This window comes from Thermobia domestica, chromosome 7, assembly GCF_964235325.1.
Source record: "Thermobia domestica chromosome 7, izTheDome1.hap1.1, whole genome shotgun sequence".
NCBI lineage: Eukaryota > Metazoa > Arthropoda > Insecta > Zygentoma > Lepismatidae > Thermobia > Thermobia domestica.
Window position 1 is genome coordinate 75,693,204 of NC_137460.1, and position 19,542 is coordinate 75,712,745.

A 19,542-nucleotide genomic window follows, 5' to 3' on the forward strand; every position below is an offset into this window, starting at 1 on the left:
AATAAACTGGGTAACTGGCAAACTCAATGGTTAAACAGGCAAACTAACCAACTCATTTGGCTAAACACCCACTGGTGGACCAAAATAAAAAAAAAAAAAAACACTGGTGACCCAAAAATTTTTGCTGGGGGCACAAGAGAGTCTGGGCGGGGAGGGCACAAGCGCATGGTCCTCTTTGCAGTGTTTTGAAGGTGAAATTTGTGCCTCCTTTACGGGTCTTTGGGGGCTTTCGGATCCAGGTCTGGAACCGGTTCTGGAACCGGGTTTTCAGATCCAGATCTGGAACCGGTTCCTAAGATCCGGTTCTGGAACCGGATTTTCGAATCCAAGTCTGGAACCGGTTCCTAAGATCCGGTTCTGGAACCGGGTTTTCGGATCCAGGTCTGGAACTGGTTCCTAAGATCCGGTTCTGGAACCGGGTTTTCGGATCCATGTCCGGAACCGGTTCTGAAAACCGGATCTCCGAGAACCGGTTCCGCCGGAACCGGAACTTTGTGGCCATCCCTACTATAAATTCCTCAGTTAAAATATGCACTTAATTCTAATTGAGTTTAAATAAGAAATTTTTAAATGAAGTGTGTTAAAAATTAATTTAATGCTACTAATAGATCTATGGTGTGTTCAGTGAACAAGAGAATGAAGGCCACTTTTGTTCATTTTGCACATATTCAGCGAACTTAAAAAGCTGGTTACTGAATTCTCTATGTCCGTCCGTGTATCTGTCTGTCTGATTGCGATTTTTTAAATTTTGAGCCCTCCATTCGATAGATCAGGGGTTTTCAAACTTTTTGCAGTTGAGGGTCCCCTCAACAACCAAAATCTGAACGCGCCTCCCCTGCCAAACATGAAATGTGTCAGCAACAAAACGTCGACAGCGTCACAAAGTGCCGTATCTAAAAAAAAAATCGACAATTGAGATATTTTACTATGTAGTTGTATACACTGACTTCTACAATTTCCCAAAACGACACATCTATAATGTGCGTTGTTTTGACGGTGATGATGACGTCACTGTGTCGTATCTTAAGATGAAGCATATAAACCATTTTCACAAACAGTCGTATTTTGAGTTACGACAGTTTGTGAGCAACAGATCTTTCGGAACTGGACAGATACGCCTATATTCAAAGCAATTTGTTTACATATACAAAGTGGCCCAAAAGTAGGTATACAGTCCCGTACTGATAAACCCATTGCTTTTTATATCATTTCTTATTGTTATCCATCAGGTAGACTTAGTTTCTTTATCATTTGTTCCTAATGTATTTTTACTTATATCTTAAGCTCGGAACAGCCAAAGCAAATAAACTTATAAGCTAGAATGTTATACTTGATCAATACGGGCTGTATACATATATATTTACACGGCATGGGGCGTCCTCAGGTTGCGGATCGACATGACATGGCATTTTTGAGTTTTACATCCCATGGTTATGCCAGTTAGGCTAAAGGAGACGGTGATTATGAGAAATGAATGAAATTATGGAATGAAGAAAGTGGGAGGAAGCGGGAGAACCCCGAGAAAACCCACGCACATGCTGTTTGTCCACCACAAAGTTCACTTGGAGGGAGCAGGATTGGAAGCCGCAACTGAGCCACCGCGGCCCCAGGTTGCGGATCGAGGAGAAGGCCTTTAGATATAGATGTTAGCTGCGAAGATACTGAATAAGCAGTCGCGGGCAGACAAGGAGTGACCCTCCAGCTTGGGGGTTTGGGTGAACCTAAGAAACTCATCCTGCAATAGAACAAAAAAAAAGACACTTTTTCAGAAACCATCACAGAAGCCACGGACCAAGACCGATAACTTGACACGATATCAGCAAAAGAAAATGGACATGAGATTTGGAACATGGAATATTAGAATTCTTTATAGGGAGGCGCGTTAAAATCCGTAACGAATGGGTTCGAGAAATGCAGGATGGACCTAGTAGGAGTTCAGGTTGGTTGCTATGATGGGGTATGCAGTGCAAACACGTAAGAATATCAGAGAAATTTCTCTCCGATTCTTTGAATCTAGGCATGGACAAAATGAGGGAGATTCAGTCCACAGTGCTATAACACATCTATTAAGCACTGTGGCAGTAATTTTGTACCCTCGCAACTTGAACCGATTGTTAAACTGGCAAGGAAAAGAACCTATATACCGTTCATTGTGTTGACAGAAGCGATGTATGAGACTAGATCTCTGTCCTAATGTCTTTGTATTCTGTCAGTTAGACGTGACGAAAATGGAGATCCAATCAATTGGACGGAAATGCGCGAAGTGAAAGTGAACAAAGACTATCCAAACTGCATTCAGTTTAAGACAAGTCATTTTGAGAACACTTACATAACTATTTCCCTGAAAAGAACGCAGATTGAATCCACCAGATAGAAGTTCCTACTTTGCAGACTTGTCAAAAATTATCGCTCCAGAGAAGTACGAGGACTCGTTTTGATTGATTGATTTTTAACGTCCCTTTCAGCAGCGAGGCTATTATGAGACGTGGACCTACTGATTAACGTGAAATCCGAACCACATGAGCTCCCGCCGGGAATCGAACCCGGGTCTCCCACGCCTACGAGGACTCGTTATCATTGTGTCCGGGCCCAACTCCAATCATTCGAAACCCTGAACATGTTCAATTTTACAGAAACTTACCACATTAGCTATCCTTCTCAAGTGCAATATCAAAGCATGCAATTTGCAAATTACTTTGCAAGATTTTATATTCTGGCAATGACAACTTGATAGCATTATTTTATGTTATGGTTAGTATGCTCTTAATATTTTGTTTCTTGTGTGTTCTCAGGAATTTCGTTTTACCCTCAAGAATCTCAGGAAGCATTTGTTAAATTATTTTGTGTAATAAACACGGAGTTTTTCAATAAAAGTGCAATATATTCCGATTGTTCATCTATTAATGTAGTTCTCAGTATAAAAAATATGCGTCGTATCTTTCATACAAGAGAGGATTACCATCGTCACAAACTGTATTATCTTTTTCCCGCCAAATTTTCCACAAGCTTTTACAGGCAAATCCCATAAAACTTTCTACACTGATTTCTTATGATTTAAGTTATAACTTGGTAAATTTTCTCTCCCTTCGGTAAAATAGATTTTGAGTTATGGTTGTTCAAAGTTGTGTGAAAACCTAAAAATCGCTCTCCTGAAAAGTTTAGAAAACTGAGATACGACAATTTGTGATGCTGTCGACGATAAATGCATGTGCCCGAATTATGTTTCATTTGTTTATCACGAATGGAAATATCTCATTAATACAGGTTGATCTACATTGTACACACTGACTACACCTTTTAATGTTATTAGCCAGTGTTAATAATTATAAATTGTGGTAAGTCAGATATTTATGTTAAAGTTGAAAAATACGAGTAGAGAAGGAATTTAAATAATAACCAGTTGAGAATGCCAAGAGCATTGCCAGAAGAAACTTAAAAAGAATAGAGAGATGGAGCGGGAAGGATAACTGTCATTGTTCCTACATGTAAAAGTAAATCTTTTTATCTGCATCTTCTCTTTCTCGCAAAAATTAGCAAAATATTATATTTCTATGACTTACAGTTCTCGAGATATGCCTGCTTAAATATCTAGAAATTCGAACTTTTTAGCCAATATCTGCGTAACGGTGGCCAGTTAGCCAGTAGATAGTTAATCAGTGACCACCGGTTACTTTTTGGTACCAAAATTTTGACCATCCTCTTAGGTATTGATCAACACCAATATGATCTCTGTGTGACTTACGGTTCTAGAGATTTAGCTCCTTAAATCTTCCGAAATCAGAACTATATTTTGGCCAATATCATGTATAATCTTGTATCACGTATCACGTATTACCATCTTCTTAGGCATTGATCAACATCAATATCATCTCTCTACAACTTATGGATCCCGAGCTATGGGTCGTTAAATATCTAGAAATTAGTCATTTTTGGCCAATTTCACGTGAATGGTAAGTCATAGAAATTGGCCATTTTTGGTCAATATCACCGGTAAGTCATAGAGAGATGATATTGGTATTAATCTATCCATAATAGAATGTTAAACATTTTCGTACCGATATTAATTGGTGGCACTGGCCAAGTGCACATTGGCCAAACCAGTGGCCGGTTAGATAGTGGCAACCGGTTACTATTTAGTACCAAATTATTTACCATCCTCTTAGATATTGATCAACATCAACATCATCTCTGTACAACTTACGTTTCACGAGCTATGGCTCCTTAAATATTTAGAAATTGGAATTCTTTTGGCCAATTTCACGGGAACGGTAAGTTATAGGGAGATTATATTAGTGTTAATCACTACCTAAGAAGATGGTAAACATTTTGGTACCGATATGAAGTGGTGGCCACTGGCCAACTGGCCATTTTCCAAACCAGTGGCCAGTTGGACAGTGGCCACCGGTTACTATTTGGTACCAAAATATTTACCATTCTTTTAGATATTGATCAACACCAATATGATCTCTCTATGACTTAAGAGTCCCAAAATATAACTCCTTAAATCTCTGGAAATCGGCCTTTTTGGCCAATATCTTGGGAACGGTAAGAGTGGCGCGAAAAATTTAATCACTTTCTGTGATAGCTTTTGATGCTCTATCGAATGCAGGGTTCAAAATTGAAAAAATCGCAAATAAATAGACAGATGAACATACAGACAGACACGTACACACAGACATAGAGAATTCAGTAACGAACTTTTTAAGTTCGTTGAAAACCAGCATATTTTAATATTGAGCAAAGTCAATGGGATGTATGAGCTTGTTTTGAGTCACACAATTTATTAAATCTTGGCACATATTTTGAAATGGGAAGACGCAAGACGGCTTCGATCAATGAAAATAAAACAAATAAGATTATTTGTGAATGGCGGTAGTACTTTAGAAAAGAAATCGTCCCAAAAATAATAGCTTAAAATTATAGCCTAAAAATAATAGCCTAAAATTAAGAGAAAGAAAAATTCAGCTCTCATGGCGTCACGCGAAATTACAAAGACATTTAAGAAGACGTACTATTTTACAGAGATATAGTAGAAGATCGTTAGTGGCCATCTAACAAGCATTATACACGTTTAAACCAAAGGTGAAAGGGTCTTCCCTGATTGTATGTGGAACAGAGGTGATACAAAGGCTTAGTCCACTAAGTGTGCGTGTTGCGTGTTCCTTTATAGGATCTTTCTTTAAAAACCCTCGGACCTCCCCTGACAACCCTCGGCACCTCCCCAGGGAGGCGCGCCGCACAGTTTGAAAACCTCTGTGATAGATCAAAAATTATCTGAAAGCATTGATGGAATTTTTCGCGTCACTCTTACTGTTCCCGAGATATTGGCAAAAAAAAAAAAAAAAAAAAAAAAAAAAAAAATCGACTTAGGACATTTAAGGAGTTACATCCCGGGAACCGTAAGTAGAGAGATGATATTGGTGTTGATGATTCAATCTTGAGCCCTTCATTCGTTAGAGCATCAAAAACCATCTGAAAGAAGTGATAGGACTTTCACGTCACTCTTACTTAGCCAAAAAGTTCCGATTTCAGGAGATTTAAGGAGCCATATCTCGGGAACCGTAAGTACTAGAGAGATTATATTGGTGTTGATCAATACCAATATTGACTCTTATACCAAAACGTTATTGATTAATAACACTAGTTAACAAATTTAAACTTTTTGTTTGTTAAATGAGAAAAATCACCTGATCTTAAAGGAACTTTTTGCGCTGAATTCGAATATGCACTCGGTTTTTCTCCATCACGTACAGTTTTCCCGTAACAGAGGTATTTTCGGGAAATTCCCTCAAAAATTTCCCTTTTTCAGATATTTTATTCCCCTAGCTCCTGTCCCCTTACATATGTTAACATAGAAATTATACCTTAGTATACCTTGGTTTATATTTAATAAACCCTAAAAGTTTCGTAAAAATCGCCTTGTTCTTTCTAGAGAAATAAATATATTTGTATGTATACTGTGTGTACTGTTTATTGCACCTGATAGTAATGCTTTCAGATCTCCTGAGTTGGGGTAAAAACGATTTGCTTTATTACTACAAACACAGACATAAAAATGAATATTTACAATAGTCAACAACACACTTGTGGAACTTATTGGATGCAGAAACGAACATATCAGTGTACAGGAAAAGGCATGTTCAATTTTCAAGCTATTTCTCAATGCAAGATAATGTGTGCGTATGTACGGATATAAATGGGTTGATGGCGGAGCTAGGAATTCCTTACGTTCCAGAAGAATGGAGGTTATTTATCGACGCGTCAAAGGTCAGCCTTAAAGCTGTCCTTTTACATAATGGAAATAAAAAACTTCTATACCACTTGCGCACTCAGTGAAGATTAAGGAATCCTGTAACACCATGTCAACTTTGCTAAATCTTATAAATTACAAGGACCATTGTTGGCAAATATGTTGTGATCTCAAGGTAGTTGGTATTTTATTAGGACTGCAGTGGGGTTACACGAAGTACCAATGTTTTTTATGTTTATGGGATAGCCGAGCTGATGACAAACATTATGAAGTGAAGGAATGGGAACCTAGAGTGAATTACGTACCTGGAGAATGCAACGTCATATACGCTCCTTTGGTAGATCCTAATAAGATATTACTACCGCCACTTCATATCAAGTTAGGACTTATGAAAAACTTTGTCAAAGCCATGGACACATCTGGTGAAGGTTTCAAGTATTTGCGAGATAAGTTCCCTAACCTGAGTGATGCTAAGATTTCAGCGGGAGTGTTTATTGGTCCCGAAATTAGGAAATTAATGCTTGATGATAGCTTTGACAGCAAGTTAAACAGTGCTGAGCTAGCTGCCTGGACAGCATTTAAGTGTGTTGTGCGCAACTTTCTGGGCAATAACAAAGCTGAGAGTTACACAGAAATCGTACAGGACATGATACAGAAATACAAAGAGTTGGGTTGTAGGATGTCTTTAAAAATCCACTTTTTGCACTCCCACCTCAGCTTCTTTCCTGCTAACCTAGGTGCTCTCAGCGACGAACAGGGGGAAAGATTCCACCAAGATATAATGGCAATGGAGAAAAGGTACCAGGGACGATGGGATCCTTCAATGATGGGGTCTTGTTAGAGAATGCAACATTTCTTACAAAAGAAGGAAGTAGTGTACGTTTTTGTAACCCAATGGAAGTTTCATATATTGTGATAGTTTTGATTGTCTTTTCATGACCTTTTGGCACATTTGTATTATTGTTTATTGTAAATTGTCACACTTGTAAATTATATTGTATTATATTTTATATATGTGTTTGTGGTAATAAAGCAAAACGTTTTACCTCAACTTAAGAGATCTGAAAGCATTACTATAAGGTGCAATAAACAGTACACACAGTATACATACAAACATATTTATTTCTCTAGAAAGAATAAAGCGATTATTACGAAACTTGGAGGGCTTGTTAAATATGAATCAAAGTATACTTAGGTATAATTTCTATGTTAGTATATGCAAGGGGACAAGATCTTGGGGTGTAAAATAAACGAAAAGGGAAATTTTTGAGGAATTTTCCCGAAAATCCCTCTGTTACGGGAAAATCGTACGTGATGGAGAAAAACCGAGTGCATATTCGAATTCAGCGCAAAAAGTTCCTTTAAGAACAGGTATTTCCTTTTATGTAACAAAACCTTTGTTAACTAGTGTAATTATTGCGTCATTGGGTATTGACTCAATAATTATTGCGTCATTAGTTATTGATTCAAGATTAATCCCTTTTAAGTTTGTTCTAGTAATGCTCTTCGAGCATTCTCAACTGGTTTAAGATCCCTATTTGAAGCTTGTTTAACTTGGTTATTGTAAATAACTCTCATAATGCAAAAGAGTGTAGAGTTATAGAGTTATACCATAAAACTCGTCTTTTTTCTGATAACTTTGGTAATTAGGTTTGATTTCCTTGTGCTCTGCACGATCCAAATATTTCTTTCATTTCACCAGTTATTTAAATACGAGTATGAAATTTCAACAATGGTAACAAGTATAAAATCTGATAAATATCCCTTTCTTACTATCAGTCGATAGTAGCGACACCCTGTGGCAGATCTTCGCTCTTAATGACCTTGCTATACGCTGCTGCAGTCGTCTGCTGTGAATTTTACTGGGCGCAGCCATATTGGTTACAAACAATCTGTTGCTAAGGTGGTTTCCAAGGCAGTTTCAATGGCGTTGTATGTGGCAGCTGTGAGTGTTGTGAAAGACAAATTTAAAATTATGAATATGAGGCTACATATTTCACGAATAGCAGTGAATATATTTACTTTATACTTATAGAAAAGCTATACTTATCATTATATGAAACAAAATTGCTAACATTTTAATTCCTTCAATCGCCAATAACTTGCTACACAACAAATGAGAGAATCCCACACATGTACATGAGCGCCCCTTACTAATAATTTTAGATTGAGTTTAATTATTGAAAATTGATATGCTATATACTTCTGTCATATTGTTTGTTTAGCTTAAGTGAAAATGTTTAATGTGGAAGAAACTTGATTTTTATAAAATTAGTGATCAGATATTCGGAACAAAGGAGTACAGCGCTAGAATAACCAATGCATTTTAAAGTATACAATTACGAATACATAATCTCTGAAACTTAGCATCTTCGTGGAAATAATTTCCTAATTTATTCTTCATTCTTTTGTTAGCGGGTGTTCATTCTTTGCTTGGATTGTTAAAGTTGAAATGCGTCACCAGAAATAATTAAATAATTTAAAAAGTATAACTCTAACTATGCTATATAATGTTCTAATATTATCTGATTTTTTTTTTTTTTTTTTGTGTCTACCACAAACGGCGTACAGATTTGTAACATGCCAGCGTATACATACATTAAAATTCATAAGGAGAATACGTAGGGTCTACCAACTTACGCTGGGTGGTCACTTCACGGAACACTACATCTATGATGATTAAGGGCAGCTTGAAGCTCAAGCGCATTTATAAGGATGCATCTGTAGGGAGCAGGCGGATCAGTGAAGTTGGGTACGTGTGAAAGAAAGACAGGTACGAAAAGCGTACACTAGCCAGGGCTAGTAATCACTAAAAGTGGATTTGCATTTCAATTTCTTAGTAACCATGGCACATTTTTAACGCTGTTTGTATGTTCTCTCTCTACATAAATAATTTTCCTGCACAGAAATTTTCGTAGATTAGACAAATTTTACACATAAATATTTTTAAAAAATGATCCTATATTTTTCATGCGTACTTAGCGTAGATCGATAGGATCGAGCAATTATATTTTATGTCAAACGAGATGAGACAAAGTAACAAGCCCGCTTTAAACTTAGTATATTACCTGTACTATACTCTTACCAACATTCATATGCGGTAAGGTACGGTTAGGTTACCTTGTAATTGCCTAAATGCGCTTGTCTTACATATATGTGTAACGCCGATTTACCATTTTAAAATCATCCATTGCCTGTAAATCTCAATTGTGTCAAGAGTTTCAAATTTTTACACATATATGTAACCACAAAGGTAAAATTGTTATCGAACTTACGCTGGTTAGAATCGGAAAGAGCCGAGACAGGTGGGAATCACACTCCATACTGGGGCAAGCATTGTTCGAAGATTATAGTATGCCTTTAAAGGTGTGATTCAATTATCAGTTTACCAAGAAAGTATTTTACAGTGTTCTGAGTATTAATATATAGTATATTAAACAGCGAAAATAGCCTTAAAATGTCACAAAGAAACAAATAAAAAAAGATGGAGCACGGGAGCTTTGGTAAAAATATGTGTATTTTAATTTCTTTCTGGCAGAATATGCAAGAAGAGAAAGTGTTCTTCGAAAAGATTCAGATATATCTGTTTGCCCATAAGTAATTAATCATTATATCGCTTGTTGTACAATGTGCCTTTGTTTTTCTTTCTTTTGAATATGTTATACAGTACAATATTTCTAATTTCATTCTTGAAAAAAAAAAAAACATTGCATGTACCTCTTAAACTGTTATGGTTATATCAGAAAACGAAACAAATCATCTTTACAGGCGAGTACAGTGTGAACTTCTTCATATAACCCGCTTAAAGCTGGTTTGTTTGTAACCAGCTAGCTGAACAGGAAGCGGAAATGACGTTTACTTCAGCAGCGTATTGCTTCACTGCCTGTAGTTACAGCCCCTTCTCATTTGGCGGCGAACTGCCGCGTGGGGTAGAAAGACATTGCAAGCAATGGAGCTTTTCATATATGCGCGGCGGTCGCCGCAAATTTTCGCGGCGAGGAAAAACAGCCGCCTCTCCCTGCTAGAAAGCGGCGCCGCCAAAGATTGCCGCGTACAGCCAAGCAGGACATTGCAAGCAATGGAGCTCTTTACATATAGGCGGCGATCTGCCGCTTGGGTGTTGGAGGAGGGAGCAAGTGTTGCCAGGAAAGAGTAGAGAGTGGTTGCGATAATTTGTATGTGTGTGTGTTTTACGTACACTGTGTGTGTTTGTGTATTTATGTATGTTTTTATGTTCTAGCCTAAGACACCTCGAGTACTTTTAACCAAACTTGTTACATACAATATATGGGAAAAGATGACATGTAAAAATAATCGAAAACCACCGAATCCAAAGTTCGTTGATTAAAAAGAGTGCAAATCAATACAAATTATTTTTTTTCTATGTAATAGAAGATTGGGATAAATGATGTGCGGGCAGCGCTGGGCAAACGAGCTTCTAATTTTATAAATTTCTGGTATCCCAAAATTGAAATATGTACTATCAAATATTTCAACAATATTACATATTTTACAGTCTTTTGCTATATATTTATGTACTATTGTGCCATATATATATTGTTACATAAAAATCCGTAATCCGGATTTTAGTAATAATGTGTCTTAGCAAAACAAGAGAGAATTCATTACGTGATATTTGATAAATGTACCGTAACTATCTTAACACTTCTATGGTTGAAATTTCTTGAATAGTCCTTTGAATTCAGGGACTAGAGCAGTGCTTTAAAGAGACTTGAGTCAATAGTCGGAACGCTTAAAACAAACGAATAAACCCGAAATACTATAATAATAATAATAATAATAATAATAATAATAATAATAATAATAATACCAACAGACCAGCCTTGGGTTCAGTGGCTGTGTTGACTTGAGATTCTGGGATAGATCTCAACCACCGACTTTATCCTGGTTTTCCCAGTCACAACAGGTGAATATCGGGATGGTATTTTAAATATCCAGAACCTGGCCGCTATTTTGCTCAAGTCTATCAATTGTGGAAACAGTATAGAAAAATCTCCTTCAAAATACTTCTCTCTCTCTCTCTCTCTCTCTCTCTCTCTCTAAAAAAAGTGAACTCATATGTCTTATTTATTTATTTATTTATTTGCTTTCTGTCTGTCTTAACAAGACGAGTAGAAGACACTTTTTGCGTCTGTCCATTGCAACCACCACAACACGTAAAGAGTCACAAAGTTTTGTTTCTTTAATGGCACAGCAACCCTGCTCACATATTTTTGATTCGCGGCAAAACGCTGCGTAATATGAAAGGGTACACTTCTCACGCGGCAAACTGCCGCGAGCAGCGACGGCAAATCGCCGCCTCAATGTGAAAGAAGCGTTATTATTTACATGCGGTGATGGCGTTAGAACTTCTGATACCGTTGTGGCATGGTAATAACTACGTGTCGACGGCAACGCGGTGAATTTCTATTTGATTATATTTGTATAGCCTACTACAATATTTAAATACTCTCTTATAACTTGTCAAATAGCTCTGGGAAAAGTGTATTTGGGAGACAGGTTCTAGATTGAATTTCGGTTCCTGTTAACTTTAAGGTTCAAGCCCGTATCCACGGGGGGCTAGGGGATGCCGGATACCCCCTAAATTTTTGCCAGCCCCCCTAAAATGTTCACGGTAGGCTTGCAAATGAACTATAATATGGTTGAATCGGGCCCCCCTAACTTCTACCAGACCCCCCTATATTTTTGGGCTGGCTACTAACATTCACTATTGCATGCTCAATTTTACCCAAGTCTTGTAGATAATAATGTTGAGACCTGAGACCACATGTATCAAAAGACAAATATGATCATTTGGCTATTGGAATCTTTAATTAAATTAATTTTATAGTAATAATAATAGTAATAATAATAATAATAATAATAATAATAATAATAATAATAATAATAATAATAATAATAATAATAATAATAAACCCTTTTTTGTAACTAATAAATTCTTCCGTCGAGGTCAACGAATGAATAACAGCAAAACCCAAGGTAGCCTTGGTGAAAAATTTGCAAATCAAGTTCAATGTCAAATTCCATTGCTATAAATGCCGCGTTTAATTCCAAACACAGTTGGTTTGTTAGCGACTGCAAAGTTTTCCACCTGGAGTCCATCCAATTCATCCGCGCGTGGGAAACATGATGCAACAGCAAAAAAGCACTCGTATATTTAGACTGTGACACATATTCTACCTTCCTACCTATGTACGCAGTTAGTTCATCTTCTATACACGTTGAATAATCTGAAAATCTCTTGAAACTTTTAGTTATCCTTGTACGAGGTCATTTAGTGCAATGTAGTCTGCATTAGAAGCCTTTTTGTTCCATCGCCATGTCTGTCACAAGCCTTCTGTAATATTTATTTTCATTTGTTAGTTCGAAATAGAGTATACAATAGAAAGTACAATCCGATAAGTTAAACCATTTTTATTTTAATTTAACGTCCCACGAATATGTACCGAGGCTAAGGGAGATGGTGATGATGAAAATGAACAACATGATGGAGTAAAGAATAGTGGGAAAAGAGAGATCCCCGAGAAAACCCAAACGCATGGTGTTTTTCACGACAAACCCCACTTTGCGAGGACTGGGATCGAGCCAAGGACCCCACGAACCAGAGCTGCTTTACCATTGACCCGCCATAAACGCAAACACAATTTTAAAAACAACAGCAATAGGTAGTTTACATAGAGCAATAAACTGCTGAAGACAATAAAGAGGAATGTACAGTCACGAAAGAATTTTTCAGTTGACAAAATTTCTTTCCCTAATAACTGAACAGTAAATTAATATATTAGAGTACCGATTTTGGAAAGTTATCAATCATTATTCTAAGGAAAACAACAAAAAGATCCAAATTAATTCACTTGTTCCTGAGTTATTGGCTAAAGAAAATCTGTCAACTGTCAAATACTTTCTTTTCCGTGTGTACATTGTGAAAATGACAATTAAAGGGTACACGGAAAGAAGAGGCTAATCAAAATTTTACATCTTTTTCAGAAGTAATTTAAAATGTTGATGGGTGCCTTCTTTTCTTGTATGTCTGTTTTTCTTGTGTAAGCTTCTGTGCAACGAGTAACCTTTTTCACAATATTTGTAGTGCATTTAGATATACACATTAGCACAAACAGGTGATCTCCATATTGGCTTTATCACAAAAATTGCAATAAGTCCCTTTGTTCTGTGTACCCTTTAATTGTCAAAGGTAACTGTATTTTCCTGATTAATTACTTGAATTGAATGGGTGAGTGCAAGAGCAGTACGAGCTCAAAACTAGTCATTATACTAACGTCAAAAATAATCATTGAATGCACTGAAAAACTTTTTCCTATAAATCGGTATGACAGTTTTCCACTTATTAGGTAATTTAAAAATGAACTTCATGTGTAGTACTACCTTATTGAAATATTCATGAAGTTCGATTTTGGACTGGTGCTGTTCTTCCACTCACTGATTCAATTACAAATTTGTGCTATGTAATACATGCACCCCCTTTCTTTTCAATATAAAGATTTGCTGTCTTTTTAAGCTGTTATTTTCCTTTTGTGTTGCAGTTTATTCGTGATGGTTATGTGGTATTGGAAGATTTCTTGAACGAAGAGGAGATAAATGAACTGAAAGAAGCCGGTGAGAACTTAGTGGATGAAATGCCGGAGGAGGGGAGAAAAGTTGTTTTCAGCACCACACAACAACAACAGGTGAGATACTTAACCATAAGAATCCCAAGTTAATATTTTAGATATTTTAGATTCTTTCTCTCTCTCTCTCTCATATATATATATATATATATATTATCTAAGTATTTTTTTAATTTTTAAAAAATGCCAATTTTCAAGCCCTTGTAACTTCGTTGCTATTCGTTCAAAACAAGTCATACCATGACCATAGTATCCAACACTAAGGTACTTCCGATGTGCATTGTCTTGTCCATCTCTGTTGTACTATATGTGTGATAGAGGCTTCCAAACTTTGTTTGGATGTTTGTGACATTATAACATCCTTAGTTTACAACACTGAATAATAAACGTGAATGAATTTTAAATTTTCGTTTAACATGTTGATTTGAAATATGTAATAATCTGACGTAGTATCATTTGAAAAATATAACTTTACACTGGGATGGCAACACTGTTCACTGGGTGGTCCTGTTTAATACGCAAAATGATGTCCTCTCCTTATAGTTGCTTCATGCAAAGTTTCGTTTTCTCCCTCTTTGGGTTTCTCCGTTATCACAGATGATATATATATATATATATATATATATATATATATATATATATATATATATATATATATATATATATATATATATATATATATATATACAGGGACGTACGGAAGGGGGGGACACGGGGGTCCGGACCCCCCCCGAAATTTCGACTTTTTAAAAATTTTGCCTAATTTTAGGGGCAATTTTAGCAATTTTAATATAAAATAGCTTCATATTTAGTTTGAACCCCCCCCGAAATAAATTCCTGGGTACGCTACTGTATATATATATATATATATATATATATATATATATATATATATATATATATATATATATATATATATATATGGTGTTTCAAATCAACGCTGACAACGTTTGGGAGATGATTCCTGACACTAACTAAGGATGTACTTGAACCTGAACCCACAAAGTGGGGGTGATTTATATATTTCCTGAAAGATTGAGTCAAAGTAAGATCAAAACCGGTTACCAAAATTGGGGAGGTCTCATGCATTCCGTTTGGGGGCAGCACTTTACTAATTTTTATTAAAACTTTTAAACGTGTGTGTAAAGTCCGTTGCAGCCCCGAAAAATCTGAAATGGTGAGACAGATATGGAAACAAAAAACATGCCTTTAATCATTTCAAAAGTACAACGTATCAAAATAAAATAAATTTTCCCAGGGTCCCCCAAGACGGGGTCCAACTCAAAATTTTTAAACGGAAAGGGGGTTCAACTTGCATATCGTATGAAAGTTGGTGTTAAATGAAAGATGAAAATCAAATCTCGACTCTCTACGATAAACCTGTGCAAAATGGCGGTGGGTCAAAATATTAATACAATCTTCATTGTAAAGTCTGTGGCCACTCGTATAGATCTGAAACGGTGGGATATATGTAAAAACAAAAACACGGATATGTTATTATTTCAAAAGTATAATGATTCAAACTAAAACAATGTTCCAGGGTCCCAGACGGGGTCTAACTAAAAATGTTGAAATGGGAAAGGGGTTCAAGTTGAGTATCGTATGAAAGCTGATGTTAAGTGAAAGAAGATAAAACAAGTCTCGACCCTTGATGAACCTGTGCAAAATGGCGGTGGCGCAAAATGTTAACACAAGGGTGTTGACGCATTCTAGGTTTTTCTTACACATGTCTCACCGTTTCAAGTTAATAGGAGTGGCCATTGACTTTTCAATGACGCTTATGTTGACATTTTGACCCGTCGCCATTTTGCACAGGCTTATCGTAGAGAGTTGAGACTTGCTTCATCTTCTTTCACTTAACATCAGCTTTCATACGATATGTAAGTTCCCCCCCCCCCCGTTTTTATTTAAAAATTCGAGTTGGACCCCGTCTGACACCCTGGAAAAATTTATTTTACTTTTATATGTTGTACTTTTGAAATGAAAGACTTTTTTTTTTCATACCTGTCTCTCCGTTTCAGATATTTTGGGGTTGCAACGGACTTTACACACATTCTTTAAGATTTTTAATAAAATGAGTTAAGTGCTTCCATCAAGCGGAATGAGTGAGACCTCCCCAATTTTGGTAACCGGTTTTGATCTTACCTTGAACCAAGCTTTCAGGAAATATATAAATCACCCCCATTTTGTTGATTCAGGTTCAAGTACATCCCAGGTAAGATAAGACGAAAAGTATAGTCCAACCTGGATGCGCAAATGCTTCCTTTCGGAGTTATAGGCTACCGAATATATATATATATATATAAATGAACTTTAGAAAGGTCCATAGCTCCAATACTATGGGATCCACCATAGTCAGGTGAAGACTTTATTTAGGAACTAGTATCTACCCTATTCAAATATCCACGTTTCACAATCTTGCGGTATTTCTGCAACAATTTTTATAGAGGTAGTTGCTAAGTACTTCAAATTGTATGCTCGTAACCAAACTGCCTCTATAAAAATTGTTGCGTGAGTACCTTAGGATTCTGAAACATGTATTTTTGGAAAGTGCATATATTAGTTCCTAAATAAAACCTTGACCCGACTATGGTATATCCCATAGTTTTAGAGGTATGGACCTTTAACTTAATTTTTTCGTGTTTTCGGCAGCCTATAACTTCGAAAGGAAGCATTTGTGCACCCAGGTTGGTCTATACTTTTCGTATTATCCTGGTGTTAGGAATCATCTCCCAAACGTTGTCGGTGTCGTTTTGAAACACCCTGTATGTACCGGGTGTTTTAAAAATTGCGCCCACGGACCACAGAGTATTATTCTACAAGTCCTCGTCTGGAGACAAATTGCTCTATGTGGCAACGTCGCAAATAATCATATATTAGATCTACCAATCTATCAAATAGTTATATCGAATCTTTCCAGATGCACCTAAAGTCGATATTAATTGACATTAGCATCATCACTTATTAGTGTAGCACTCGACTCAACTGCTTGTTGTATTCGTAGAGTAATGCTAATAGCTCCAAGTTAATTTGCAACTTTGCCATATTGTAAAATTTTGATTCCCCTTAGCAGCTGAAGAAGACTCCGGAGGGAATACCATCATATAACATTTTCGCTTTATTTTGGGCTGTAGAATAGTGCACTGTGGTCCGTGGGCGCCGTTTTAAGAACACCCTATATAAGTTTAATGTCCCACGATTATGCAGAGAGGCTTAGCAAGACTGTGATAATGATGGAATAAAGAAAATGGGAAGAAACGAGAAAATCACTTACACTGTTTGTCCACCACAAAGCCCACTTGACGGGAACTGGGATCGAACCAGGACCACACGCACCAAAAGTGAGAGTTCTACCACTGAGCCACCACAGCCAAAATTTAATTCTACAATATTATTAGCGCATATCGGAAAAAATATCCAAAATGAGACAGTCCCATATATTAAACGATAACACTCATTGAGCTCAACAAAATGATGAGTGATTGCGAATCTTCATGCATAGTTTTCGAGATTTATTCTGTAAAATCTAATACATATATATGTTATTTTGAGACATGTGCTTCGAATGGTTAACTTTCAAAATATAGTTTCCACGCAGTGTTTCCATTTTGTACCGCGAAGAGCCAGCAGCGAGCAGTTAAAGAAAATGGCGTTGAGTGGAGAACAGAGATCTTTTATGCGTGCTTGATTATCATGTAAACAAGTCTGTGATCAGTGTTCAACGGCATTTCCGTACTAAATATCAGAGAGAGACCCACCTACGAGGAAGGCTATTCGTAAGTAGTATGAACATTTCAGAGATTCGCGCTGCATATGTAAACGAAACTCGAGTGGCCGTCCAAGACGACTGGGTAAGAGACAGTAGAACCAGATAGACTATCGGCTTGATGTGTGCCGTGTTACACAACGTTCTTACATAGAACATTTGTGATATGTTTGAAACAAATTTTGACAGTTTACCTTTCTTAGCACATGTCTCACAATAGTGTCCATCATTTTGACTTGCCCTGTATATATATATATACGAGGGTGATTCAAATGAAAACCTCTAAAGTGCTATAAAATGCCGAAAGGTTGCATGATTGAATTGGTATTTGGCAGTAGTGTTCCTTGAGTATCACTAAATGACTGACAGATGGCAGAGTGACCTACAGCACAGGAAACGGCAACAGCACTAGTACGAAGATGGCCGCGCCACTAGCAACATGTGCCGCGTTAGAGCAGCGATCTGTTATACATTTTTTGAGTAGTGAGGGGGGTCAAACCTATTGAAATTCATTGCAGGATAACAGCACAGTACGATGATTTGTGTTTGCCCCTGCAGCAGGTGTACGAGTGATGTAGAAAGTTTAGAAGCGGCATAATATTTTAGAAGGATGCCTCACGACCGGGGCAGCTCACCGCATAGTGACGAACGTAAACACTGCTTTAATGGAAGAGCTTATAAAGGATAACAGTGTATTACACTGAAGGAAATAGCCACCATTTTAAACATTAGTGTTGGTTCAGCGAACAATATTGTCAATAACGTGCTGCAGTTCAATAAAGTGGTCTGCAAAGTGGGTGCCGCGTCACTTGACAGCTGAATTGAAAGACCGCGCGTTGATATCTGTGAAGAACTGTTGTGTCGTTTCCACGTCGAAGGTGATTTATTTCTGGAAAGAATCGTTACAAGTGATGAGACCTGGATTCACTACCACCAACCAGGAATAAAAAAAGCAAGGAATGGCGCCTTAACTCATCACCGAAAGCCAAAAAATTTCACACACAACCGTCAGCGGGAAAAGTCATGCTCGTCCTCTTCTGAAATGCAAAGGGAGTCATTTTGGAACATTACATGGGCAACAGTAACCAGTACTTCATATCTGCTCACAAACCAACTTCGCCCGGTAATTCGGAGTAAACGACGAAGACTTCTGACTTTAGGTGTATTTTACAACATGATAACGCTCGACTGTATACTGCCTGTTTCACACTTGAGATTAACCAGCATTTGAAATCTGAATGCGTCTCACCTTGCCCCGATGACCTTATTTATCAGACCTCGCCCCGATGACTTACATTTCAGAAGTGATGAAAACCGCGGTGTACAAGTGACTACAGTCACGACCAAAAGACTTTTTTAAACCTAGTATCCATACACTTCAGAAGTGTTGGGATACTTGAATTAAACGTCAGGGAGACTACGTTGAAAAATGATAGATTTGTTTTTAATTAATTGTTATAATACAGGATTATTTTTCAAAAACTCATGGATTTCATTTGGGTCTAGAATTTCTAACTGAAGTTCAATTTTCATCCGGTTTGTGGCAAATGATCAAGGAAGGATGGGAGATTTATGGGACTGTGTTTACTGGTTTAAATTCATCCGGGGTAATATCGTCCACGGATCCACGCCTCAAGAAAAACAGCAAATATTCGCCACTGTACCTTACATTTTGAATCGGGTTTTAGATTTTTAAAGTGAAATTGCAGAATACCAATTAAGTGTTATTGAGAATACAAACTGTTACTGGTAACACCCATAAATCACATGTTGAATAGCTATAAGCAGTTTCTTGCAATAAACGACGGAGAGATTTGTTGGGCGACCTAAGGAGTCGATAAATGACATCAACCACAACACCCGCCTGCGAGGTCCGATGC

General features: G+C 37.1%; 1 protein-coding gene across 2 annotated transcripts in view; it reads left to right on the top strand.

Moving 5' to 3' along the window:
• The window catches only part of LOC145690199 (phytanoyl-CoA dioxygenase domain-containing protein 1-like), a 57,664-nt gene that overhangs the window by 23,733 nt on the left and 14,389 nt on the right, over positions 1-19,542 (top strand). For both annotated transcript variants that reach the window (XM_081764853.1, XM_081764852.1), the window contains exon 2: positions 13,813-13,956. In XM_081764853.1, the coding sequence (XP_081620979.1) occupies positions 13,813-13,956 (144 nt within the window). The remainder of the gene's footprint in view (positions 1-13,812; positions 13,957-19,542) is intronic.